Source organism: Cotesia glomerata, linkage group LG3 (genome assembly GCF_020080835.1).
Source record: "Cotesia glomerata isolate CgM1 linkage group LG3, MPM_Cglom_v2.3, whole genome shotgun sequence".
Lineage (NCBI taxonomy): Eukaryota > Metazoa > Arthropoda > Insecta > Hymenoptera > Braconidae > Cotesia > Cotesia glomerata.
The window spans coordinates 29,192,451-29,204,980 of NC_058160.1; the positions used below are offsets into that span (position 1 = coordinate 29,192,451).

Consider the following 12,530-nt stretch of genomic DNA (forward strand, 5'->3'; position numbering starts at 1 on the left):
TCCTAGCTCTTTAAAAAAAAAAAAAGAAGACTATTTTTGATCTAATTGTTTTTTCTTTTCAATTATTCTAGAGCTTTTGTGGTTGTCAAAAAGATTGCCGCAGTTTTTTTAAACAAATCGTTCAAATTTGTAATATTACGGGGAAAATATTGGTCCTGTAAAAAAATGTTTCAAACAAAAGTTAAAAATTTAATTTTACATAAAAAATGTTTCTTATAATTAAAAAAAAAAAGTCAATATTTTAGCTAATTCCAAAATTAAGATTTATAATCATCAAAGCTTCAAATTTTGTGATAATTATGAATCTTGTATATAAATTATTTAATGTAATGTATAACTAATGTATATTTACATGCACAGTAGCAATAATTGTTCTCAGATTGAGATTCTAAACTCTCTAAAGAATTATCACTGTTACTAGACTCTTTAGAATCTTCACTGTATTCAATCAATTCTTGACCACAATTCAGAGCTTCATGAGTCTTGAATTAAATCAAGTATTATTTATCAATATTATATTATTGTTCAATGTTAAAAACTTACTTGTTTCGGCTTAACTGCCGGCGCGTCGACGTACGCAAAAATTGTTGGATTTTGAGAGTATAAATTTGACTGAGGAACATTGTAATATCTTTGTTTGTAATGGTCAGCTGGATAATGAGCTGCGTAAAATTTGCCGTCTACTTTGTAAGGTTTTACGTCGAGATTATCTTGCTCCAATACACCAGACTCTAAGATTCTTTCAATAATCTTGAGATTTAAAATGTTTTTATCATTAGTAATTTTTTTGTGACACCCAAATTTTAGCCGCAGGTTTAAAATAATATTACGGCTAAAATATTGGTCCTATAAAAAATTTTTGAAACCAAAGTTGTTCAAAATTTAATTTTACATCAAAAATGTTTATGATTTGCATCAAATTTTACATCAAAAATGCATTATTTTAATTTTGGTTAAAAATCTTCATTAGAATTATAAATTTAAAAAAAAATGCAAATGTACATACATGTGGTAGTTAGGAAAATATTTTTTATTCAATTATTTTTATTTAAATAATCAATAGCTTGTTCTAGTTGAACGTCAACATTCATCTGATTTAAAATATAATTTCTCAGATCATAATCCACTTTATCTAAAATCAGCATGACTTTTTGCATTCTACTGTCTTTAACTTTGTACCAATCAGTCGACGATTCACTCGATGACTTATCCTCCGCTAATTAAAATTATAAAAAAATTGATTGTATATAAATTAGTTAATGTGATGTATAATTAATGTATATTTACATGCACAGTAGCAATAATTGTTCTCAGATTGAGATTCTAAACTCTCTAAAGAATTATCACTGTTACTAGACTCTTTAGAATCTTCATTGTATTCAATCAATTATTGACCACAATTCAGAGCTTCACGAGTCCTTAATTAAATCAAGTATTATTTATCAATGTTAAAAACTTACTTGTTTCGGCTTAACTGCCGGCGCCTCGACTTACGCAAAAATTGTTGGATTTTGAGAGTATAAATTTGACTGAGGAACATTGTAATATCTTTGTTTGTAATGGTCAGCTGGATAATGAGCTGCGTAAAATTTGCCGTCTACTTTGTAAGGTTTTACGTCGAGATTATCTTGCTCCAATACATCAGACTCTAAGATTCTTTCAATAATCTTGAGTTTTAAAATGTTTTTATCATTACGACGGTCTAATTAGCAATTGGTCTAACTCCTTATTTTGCAGAAGGTGATTTTCTAACATTTTGATGTAGCAATAGTCCAATTGTAAATTATTTGAATGATTTAAACTAAAATATTATACCTCTATTAGATATTAAATGGTTTTTTAAAGTGATAATAAATTTTTAACTAATTGTTTTTTCGAACAAATGGAAGATTTTATAAAATAGAGTTAGACAATTTGCTAATTAGAACATCGATTAGTAATTTTTTTATGATACCCAAATTTTAGCCGCAGTTTAAAATAATGTTACGGCGAAAATATTGGTCCTATAAAAAAATGTTTAAAACAAAAGTTTAATTTTACATAAAAAATGTTTCTTATGATTTTTCAAAAAAACCAATATTTTAGCTGTAATTCCAAAATTAAGATTTATAATGAAAGGTTAAAATTTTTTGAGAATTATTGTTGGATTCTCTGAGCAAAAAGAAATTTCAGTTACAAACTTTTAGTTTTATATTTTAGATATTTAGTTCTTAGAAATATTTATTTTAGAAAAATAACGTATTTTCTTTTATTAGTTTTTAAATGTGAAAAAAACATTTACGGCACATTTGTGCAGCTAGAATAAGAAAGCCTGTATAGGCTTGATTTTATGACCTTAGGTACTTGAGTTGTACAAAGGACTCTCTATTTTACACTGTACAGTACAACCAAATATTACGGTCTTAGTTAAGAAGAAAAACATGTGTTTTATTAAGGACAATACAGATAAGAGGCGGTTAGACCTCACAATAAAATAGTTTTAACATTATAATTAGTCTGCGACTAAACTCTGTCAAGTAACGACACTTCTCTCGATACGATTCCTTTTTTGAATAAAGATTCTATTTGAATGACTCTATGTGAATAATGATATTGTTTTTCATTTTATTTATTATTAATCCTATTCATAACTTCCTACAATTATTAATCTTATTTTTGAAATTACGGAGAAATTATTGATCCTAAGGACAAAACAGAAGACATTTTTTTTTATAAAATTTAATTTTGGACAACTTGAAAAAATTTTTATAGAACCAATACTTTAGCCGTAATATCAAAAATTTGAACTATTCAATATGAATTATTATTTTTAATTTGCGGTAAAAATTTTGGCGCTATTTATTAAACATGTAACACTCTATTATCACTATTATTGTCATTAAATTTAACAGAAATTGCTACGTCGGTACACGGAAAAAATTTTATAGTAGAGTTTATTATCTAGTTATGTTAAAATTTATTAACTGAATTCGATAGTAGTAAATATTATTTAAATAGTTGAATAAACCATCTGAATTGTAGTATTTACCATCCTGATGGTAACTACTACTATTATGATGGTAATCAGTAATAATAACTGTTATTATTTTAATTAGTTACTACTATTATCAAAATCGTAATTCCTAATATAACCTGATGGCTGCAGTTACCATTAGTAATAATAATAACTACTATTTAAGCTAGTATAAAATATTCAAAAAATTAAGAATCTGCGTTACCGTGGATGCATTTCTGAATAAACTAAAAGCAGCTGTAGTGCAGTGTAGTGCACAAAAAATCGGGATTAAATTCGGATTGAAATTATATTTATAAATTTTTATTTGTCTAAAACAAGTTTCAACGCCAAATTTTTCAAAAAGAATTTCAAATTTCCAAAATTTTCAATTGTTCGGTGAACAAGGCCCAGCCGCGATAAAGTCGCCCCTGGAGGACTCCCAATTTCACGAGCCGCACCTGTCGACCGCTAGTTCCCGCAAAAACTAACCGCCTATGAATGCTTAGCTTGACTGATCACGCCATGTCTCGGTGGTGTGATTGGCTGATCGCTCCGCTGACATGCGCAATCAGCCTTCTTCCCCAAGTCGACGAGGAAGAAGACGCATTATTATTATTATCTTTCGCTTCCACGCTTTCGTTGCAACAAGTCGCCATTAATTCCGCTTTACTTTCGCTTATTGTTAATTAACCGCATTTCGCTATTTTTATAATTTAAATTGCTTAAATTAACCGCTAATAATTCGCTCTAATTTGTTACAGATAAATTGTGTTATTTGTACATTTATTTCACCGCTTTTACAGTGCCGGCAGAGTGTTCACCCACGTGTCAACCGGTATCGCTTGTGCTAACCACGCTGTGTATTATAAATCCGCTTTTATTTAAACAATCCGCTATTTAACATATTAAATATAACTTGTATTTAGTGTAAATAAATTTATAGTGTTAATTTTGATAATAATTTACGCGTTTTAATTGAGATATCCAGACCTAAACCTGATCCCCGCTTTTCCGCTCTTTCAACATTTTACATCAATAAAATTCAAATTAAAAATTTTAAATAAAAAAAATCAAATTTTCAAAAAAAAATTTTGAAGGAAATTTAAAATATTTTAATATTTTAAAGAAAAAAATGTACATTAACTAAAATATGGATGTAAATAAAGGATTTAATTAAGTAAATTTATATTATTTTTTCTTTCAGAATTTTTACAATCTGAGATGGTTTCAGTTAACATCTTTGATTGTAACAGTTATAATTTATAATAATTACAATTATTATTTAGGTTGGCAATAGCCTAATCGGCTCGGTACCTGCATTTCGAAAGAGTGGGACCAGGGTTCGATTCCGGCGCGCACCAATATTTTTCAATGATTATAAACTAAGAATATGTGCGTTTCATTGCCAGCCTCTGTACCGGTCGGGTTTTCTGTGGTTTTCCCATATAGTTATGGAGGTAAAATGTCATTATAGAAGTACCTCCATACTATTTAAGACCGTAATGCAAATGCAGGTACTGATTATAACGCGTAAGTCGGCCACAGTCGCAGCACATATGTGTCGGGCATGAAAGAAAAAATCCCGACATGCAGGGGGGTGGGGACGAAAAAGTGGTTGAGAGTTATAATGACGGGGTTGAGAGATTATATTGCGGAGAAAAAAGTGGAGAGACAATAATTCCCCACCCTCCCTTGTAAAACACTCTACAGTGATACAAGTAAAACCATCCTCAATTATACAATTATTATTTTCAATAGTAATCGTTACCATTATTAATAGTAACTATTACAATTGTCAATGATACCACCTATTATTTTGTTACTAATTTATTTTATTACCATATTAGATAGTAGGAGTTACTATTTTTGTATAGTAGGTAGTATAATTAATTTTTCTCCGTGTACTTATGAGATTAAATACATCATCAGTACCCTCATAAAATAATGTCTGATTAAATCAAATAAATTGTGAGCCGTAAATGACACCAGAATCCAGACTTGGAGATGACTTTCTAGTAGCTGAGATGTATTTAAATATATACGGCGGTTAATGTATACGAGTACCCACAAGAGACATTTAAAGTAAGTACGTAATGTCTTATCGCATCACATACACAAACACATCTATCAGGAGGAACCTAGAGAATGCGGAGATACTCTGAAGATCTGCAGCAGCAGATCCAGTCCGTGCAATTCGTGTCAACCATGTCCTGGAAGCACTAAACTGCTGAAATTTTGGAGATGCCATTGTCTGGGTGTGTGAATGCATAGACACATGTACATAGATATATGTTTCAGAATTTAGTCGTCACTTTACTCTAAATGCTCAAGTTTACTCTCCATACTCCGGTGTTCTTGCCTGCATGGAATATTGCTCATCCGTCAGTTAAATTCCTGGATAAATATTAAGTTTGTGTATCACTCACAACATAAATATGTCCAGAATAAAAATTGTTTAAGATTTTTACGTCCTCCGGCACTGAGAGAAAAAATTTCTTTTAAAAAACATTTTTGTGACAAGAGATTAAATTTTGAATAATTTTACTTCTTAGCTGAAAAAATAATAATTTTTTTATCGAAAAAAAGTTTTCTAAGTTTGGGAATAAAATCTATTTTAGATAGACAACTTGAGAACTTTAATCCAAAATTTTTTTTTTCCCAAATCTAGAAAGCTTTTTGAAAAGTGTTTTTTTTTTAAAAGAAATTTTTTCTCAGTGTAATAATAATTATTATTATTTTCAGAAAAATACATAATATTTTGTTCTATTGCTAAAGTAATGTCAAAAACCTTTGACCATTTATAACTATTTTTATACACTGAGAAAAAAATTTTTATTTGAAAAAAATGAACATTTTTGTGACAAGAAATTAAATTATTGAAAATTTTTAACGATTTTATTTCTTAGCTGAAAAAATAAAAATTATTCTCACAGTAATTTTTTTATTGAAAAGAAGTTTTCTAAATTTTGAAAAAAACAATTTTAGATTTACAACTTGAGAATTTTCATCCAAAATTATTTTTTTCCAAATGTAGAAAGCTTTAATTTCTTCAGCTAAGAAATAAAAAAGTTTGGAAAATCCAAAAGTGCACGCCTCATAACGCTCATTCATTTTTTAAGAAAACAATTAATTGTGTAATTGATTAAAAAAAAAAAAAAAAAAAATTATAATTAAGTAATTTCTTACAGAGTATTTTTTATTTTTTTTTAAACATCGGCGCCCTTTTTTCTTGTCATATGCGCACGCAGTCTAAAAAAATCTAGCTTGATCAAGTGGCGCCATAGTTTTCACGTGACAAATAAGAAAAGTTCGTTTGGCTTTGTACGGTTGTATCGTAGTGAATTTTAATAAAAATTCAATTAAAAAAAAAAATACGTAAACTAGGCCACTGATATGAAATACGGACCCAGTTCATCGAATTCTTAAACTAATAAAAAAGGTCCGGTCTTGAAATATCAATTTGTTCGGGAGTAATCGTTGGTACATCCAAAATGGGGTGACATCCGGACGTCCACGTAAAATTTTTTTCAAAACGTTTTTTTTTTTTCAAAATAGCAACTTAAAATGATTTTAGAAATTAAAAGATGGTTTAATTTAAGTGTTTTTTCGGTGTACATCTACTTATATCATTGTATAAGTGTAGTATGCTTGTGATAGAGGCATTTAAAGATCACAAAATTGCTTGAACTTGACGAGTCGAGTATAAAGCACAACCTCACGCGCTTCGCGCTATGAGGCGTGCAATTTTAAAAAATTTCCAAATAATTAATTTCTTGTTCATTATTTTCAAAATAAATTTTTTCTCTCAGCGCGGAATAAAAAAAGAGTTAACAAATAAAGACAGCGATTGACACATAATCTAAATATACATTTACCACAGTGATTCCTCTAATCAAAAGACTTGTCCTGGTGGTTGGTTATCGAGATAACATGATGAATAATGCACGTAAATTTATCGATACATATATATATATATATATATATATATATATACTAGCCGTTACCCGCCCGCTTCGCGTGGCGTACAATATACGCCAGGCGCGAAAAATCTTAATCCGGTTAATATACGTGTGCATTTCATAAAATTCATTCTTTACAGCTCAAAAACTCCAAAAAAATCAATCTGGCCAAGTTTCAATCCTTTAGCTGCTATAGATTAAAAGGTACAATTTCTTTTAAATTTACGCCCCCGCACGGACATGTGGGGGTAGAATTTAATGAAATTTATTCTTAACAGCTCAAAACGCCAAAAAGCATTCTGGCCATGTTTCAAAGTATTAATAGCTATAGATTGAAATTTACGAATTTTTCTTAATTTGACGCCCACGCACGGGCACGCCAGGGGGGTGGAATGTCACAGAATTTGTTTTTAAAAAATTTCTAAATGTAATTTGAAACATTCTGACCAAGTTTTGAACTATTAAAAGTCATAATTGAAAAATATGAATTCTTTTTCGTGAACACCCCGCAACCCCCTTGTGGGTGGAATTTCGTGAAATCCGTTCTTAGCTGACCTCTACTTGGCAAAAGGAATATTCCTGCCAAATTTCAAGTCTCTAGGTCTTATAGTTCCAGAGATATCGTGATGAGTGACTATCTATATCTATAGAAAGTCTCCTATATATATATATATATATATATAGATTAGCGTGGCGCAAAAAAGCCGACTATTTTTATTTTTTGAGTCTCGAGTGAAAAATGTTAGTTTTGATGTTTTAAGAGCCCTCTCCAAAAGACAGCTCAAAAAATTTTTACGAGGTCACTCCAAATTTTTAAAATTTCAAAAATCGTCAAAATCGAATTTTTTTTTTTTTTTTAATTTTTTTTTCTCGTAACGGTATAATTTTATAGACTAAAAAAAAAATGAGATTCTGAAAATTTCAGTTCAAAATTTAAATTTTGAAAGGTTGCTCATAATTTTTTTCAATTTATTAGTACATTAGTTTAGATTTTTTCGAGCGACCTTTTACTATTTAAATTAAAATTCCATGAATTTTTTTTTTTTTTTATTTAGTACCATAATCAATAAAAATACATCACGAGATGAACTAAAAATCAAGCACAATATAGAAAAAATAATTTTTTTTAATTTAATAATTTTATTTAATAAACTTCCAAGCGTGAATTCGAATCCCAAGCTGGTCTTAGAAACCAGCTTGGTTGAGATTTGACCCTTGCCGCGTAGGTTGAGATTTTACAAACCAAAACCCCACCGTACCACTCCCAACAGTTAAAGTCGGCGATATGACTAATTAAAGAAAAATAAAAAAATTATGAGCGACCTTTCGAAATTTAAATTTTGAACTGAAATTTTCAGAATCTCATTTCTTTTTAGTCTATAAAATTATACCGTAACGAGAAAAAAAAATTAAAAAAAAAAAAAGTTCGATTTTTGACGATTTTTGAAATTTTAAAAAATTTGGAGTGACCTCTGAAAAATTTTTTTTTAAGCTGTCTCTTGGAGAGGGCTCTTAAAACATCAAAAACTAACATTTTTCACTCGAGACTAAAAAAAAAAAAAAAAATAATCGGTTTTGAGCCACCCTAATATATATATATATATATATATCTAGCACTCGATCGTGTTCCAGTGTGTTATGTGTTTCCAACAAGCCCTGTTGACGTCATCAACGCACTACCATCATTTATCACCTAAGAGATTTAGCATTGAGCTTTACTTCGAAAACAGCCCACGTCTATCCGAAACCCAACAATTATTAATCACTATAAGCACCATCTTTGAATTAATTGTCTCATTAGTCATCACGTATTTTTGCTTTAAACTAACTGACAGTATTAATTAACTAACTTCATCCCAGCTAGCTTTGTTACAGAAAGGATCCCACATTGTGGTTTAGCACACCCGACAAATTACTGAAGAATATTCTCCCTGAGATTAGGTACACATGCTTTAATCCGATACTGTATACACATTTTGAGGTAACGGAAGTTCTTTTTTTGTGGATTTAAAATAAAAAAATTGTTTACAATGTAGATTACAGCAAAGGACCTGACCTAGAATTTTTTTAGTCACAGCTTTTTAAAAATTAACCGCTTGAATTTCTTCTTTATTGAAATTTTTTTTTTAATTGCAGCTTGAAGAAACTAAAGGATGTTTTAGTATTGCGTTTTTTTTTAATATCGATACTGAATATTAAATAAAAACTAGCAACTTGCAGTCGCTATGTCACTGCCGAGATTTACGAATTATAAATAAGAAAACTTTGGCTTAATGATTTTTTTATACTTACACTAATAGTTTGGGTACTTTTGAAATAAATTTTAAAAATAATAGTGTTATCACAGGATCAATTACAAATAATTTAATCGACAAATGTGACCGAACAAATTTATAGAACCAAAAAACTATTAAAAACTTCTCCAAAAACTTGACAAAAAATTGACTACTAAAAAATATATAAAACCAAAAGGCACTAATTCTTATCTCGACCTTTCTGTTGATACCAAATTAAACTATAAAAATTTCTTTAAAAATAATAATATGCTCGTCACAAAATTTTCCTTTCTCTCTCGATTATTTAAATCATAAATAATTATCGGTAAAAAATATCAAACCCAATTTACGGTAAAGATATACCCGTTACTAAATTTTTCTTAGTCTCTTAATTATATAAATTAATTTTTGACATATAACCACATTGACGCCTACAAAACAAAATAAATAAATAAAATTTTGTTTAACGCTAAATTCAAATCTATTTATAACTACTTCGAAAACGTATCATAATAAATAAACTATTTTAGAAAAGCATATGAAACATTAAAAAGGCACAACTTCAGGTCAAGTCCTTGCCAATGATACCAAATTTAACCATAAAAACCCATTTTATTGTATAAATACACTGGCCACAAAATTTCTCTTATTCTCTTAATAATATAGATAATGAAGTTTGAAGAAAGAAAGAAAAAATGAAGCTAATATCTTCTAGCAAGTAATAATTGAATTCTTATACTTATATTATCAATGAAAAATCTCATTAAAATGATCTTTATTTTAAGAAAAAAGTTTCGCGATATTAATTTAGTGTAGAGCCTTGGATGCAGTAATGAGGGCAAGTTGCCTGAGGGCAAAGATTAAAAGGGACAATCTTTTCTGCCGAAGTTCGGCTGGAGTTAAAACATCAAAAAGCAGAGAAACTATGCATTAAACTTAAAATAGATTCTATTACACTGCAGGCGTTTTTAAAAACACAATTTTAGAGTATAATTTTTTGGATCTTTGTGCTGTGACGGGTTCCCAGAGGTAAATTTACGGCTCTATGGTTATTAATGTCAATAACGTTTAAATTTATACGCAAAAGCTTTGTGCTCCAATACGTATATTATGTATAAACAATAATGTGCTGAGCGCGGTATGTAGAGATCTATTGTGGATTTAACTTATGCGAAAGTTAACTATACACTCGCATGGATGTGTATGATGTTCCCGGAGTGTATGATGTGGCCATTCAAGTCATATGATTCGTTGACATGCATAAGTTATAAGCACTTTGGTCTTGCACTGGAGCACACATCAATCACATATGATTATGTGGAATATGTGTTTTGCATTCATTTATACACTCAGAGGACATTTCTTTTGAAAAATATCAGCATTTTTTTGGCAAGAAATTAATTTTTAATGATTTTATTTCTTAGCAGAAAAAATCAAAATTTCTTCTTAAAAAAAATTTTTTTAAGTTTAAAAAAATTATTTATAGACAACTTAAAAAATTTCATTAAAAATTGATTTTTTTTTAATCTAGAAAATTTTTTTTTCAACATGAAATTTATCGTAAGAAAAATTTTTATTTCTTTAGCTAAAAAAAAAAAATTGTTGAAAATTTTCAAAAAATTAATTTTTTATCACAAAAAATTTATTTTGAAAAAAAAAAATAAATAAAAAATAAAAATTTATTTTATTTAGTATAAAATGTTTAAAATTTTATTTAAAAAAATAACATTATTAAATATTTCCAACAAATTAATTTCTTGTCACAAAAAAAGTTTATTTTTTTCCAAAAACAATTTTTTTCTTCGCATAAATTTATAAAAAGTAATATTACAATTAAATAATTAATTAGGAGAATAAAACTCTGACAGTGAATTGAATTATACGCAAGATTTAGCGAATTAATATCAGAATTTTTTTCTAAAATAGTTTTTTCCCGAATCTAGAAAATTTTTTTCCAATAAAAAAGTTACTTTTTCAATTAAAAAATAAAATTATTAAAAATTTCCCGCAAATTAATTCCCTGTTACAAAAAAGTTTATTTTTTTCAAAATAAATTTTTTCTCTCAATGTATCGCATGGTTTGTGTCTAATTTTTAACTTCCCGCTAAGAAAATTGAAAATTTTCAAAAATCGGGAAGTTATTGGTTTTACCCCGTTTTTCGAAAATCGAGACCTTATCAGATCTTGACGTTTAGAGGTCCTAGGAAGCTTCCCTGAATGTTTACGTGATGATGTCCGTATGTCTGTATGTGACCCTCTTATAACTTTTGAACGGCTTGACCGATTTTATCGCGGTTGACGCCATTCGAAAGGGCTTGACCAAACTTAGGTTTTTAATACACTTTGGACCGATTTAAACCGGTAGATTTTGAGAAATCTCAAAAAAACTACAAAAAAACATTTTTTAAATGTGGTTTTTTTGGAATTACTTTAAATGGCTTTACCGATCAATTCCAAAATCTAATCAGCTTTTGAGATCAAAAAACCACGTCGATCATCGTAAGCCCGGTCAAAATCGGTTGATTCGTTCGTGAGTTATCGTTGTCGAAAGAAAACCGAAAAAAGTGTTTTTTTCGGAATTACTTTGAAATTCCTAGCTCGATCGATTTAAGGTATTACCCTAGCGACTTCCGTCGTCAAAAGTTTATGCCAGAGTGTACGGTACACATACCAGATAGCCATTATTGACAAGCCTAAAACTTTTTGCTGTTTATGTACTTATTTCAGCCAATCACGAAGGAGATACTGATCTTTGAAAAGTCTGGCAACACTGCGTGAGCGTTAAGATATTTTATAGTGGTTATACTGTAGTGTTTTGGACTGGCTGTAGACTTACCTCTGTTTTGATACATGCGTTTATTTATTTATTTACATAAGGTAAAAGCCCCAATAGATGATCATGTACCAGTATATGATCACTCCATGTATTTGTATACCTATATTTATGAATATAGATATACAAATACATGGAGTGATCATATACTGGTACGTGATCATCTATTGGGGCTTTTACCTTACATTGAAAGATTAATATATATTATTATATTAAAATTGTTAACTTTTTGAATTTTTAATAAATATAAAAAAAAATGAAAATTAATTCAGCCGACATTTAAAAATTTTTAGAATTTTTTTTTATTGAACAAATGATTACAAAAAAATAAAAAAGAAATTTCACTTGAAAAAAACTTCAAAAACTGTAAATGCAATATAAAAAAAAATTTTTTTTTTCTAATTTAATTATTAAAAAAAAGTCAAAAAATTAAAAATGTTGGCTAACTTTAGTATCATAAAAAAATA

General features: G+C 28.7%; 1 protein-coding gene across 1 annotated transcript; it reads right to left on the reverse strand.

The window, feature by feature from the left end:
* Positions 1-966: 966 nt before the first annotated feature.
* LOC123261477 lies at positions 967-1,540 on the reverse strand. The gene is made up of 3 exons (XM_044723072.1): positions 1,495-1,540; positions 1,288-1,368; positions 967-1,216 (listed from the first exon to the last, which is right to left on the reverse strand). The coding sequence occupies exons 1-3, from the start codon at positions 1,538-1,540 to the stop codon at positions 1,035-1,037; spliced, it is 309 nt and encodes a 102-aa protein (XP_044579007.1). The 3' UTR covers positions 967-1,034.
* Positions 1,541-12,530: the final 10,990 nt, after the last annotated feature.

Coding starts and splice junctions, on each gene's coding strand:
- LOC123261477 (XM_044723072.1), bottom strand. CDS start 1,540: ATGTTCCTCAGTCAAATTTATACTCTCAAAATCCAACAATTTTTGC. Junction 1,369..1,494: donor CAAAATCCAACAATTTTTGC/GTAAGTCGAGGC, acceptor AATACAATGAAG/ATTCTAAAGAGTCTAGTAAC. Junction 1,217..1,287: donor CAATTATTGCTACTGTGCAT/GTAAATATACAT, acceptor AATTTTAATTAG/CGGAGGATAAGTCATCGAGT.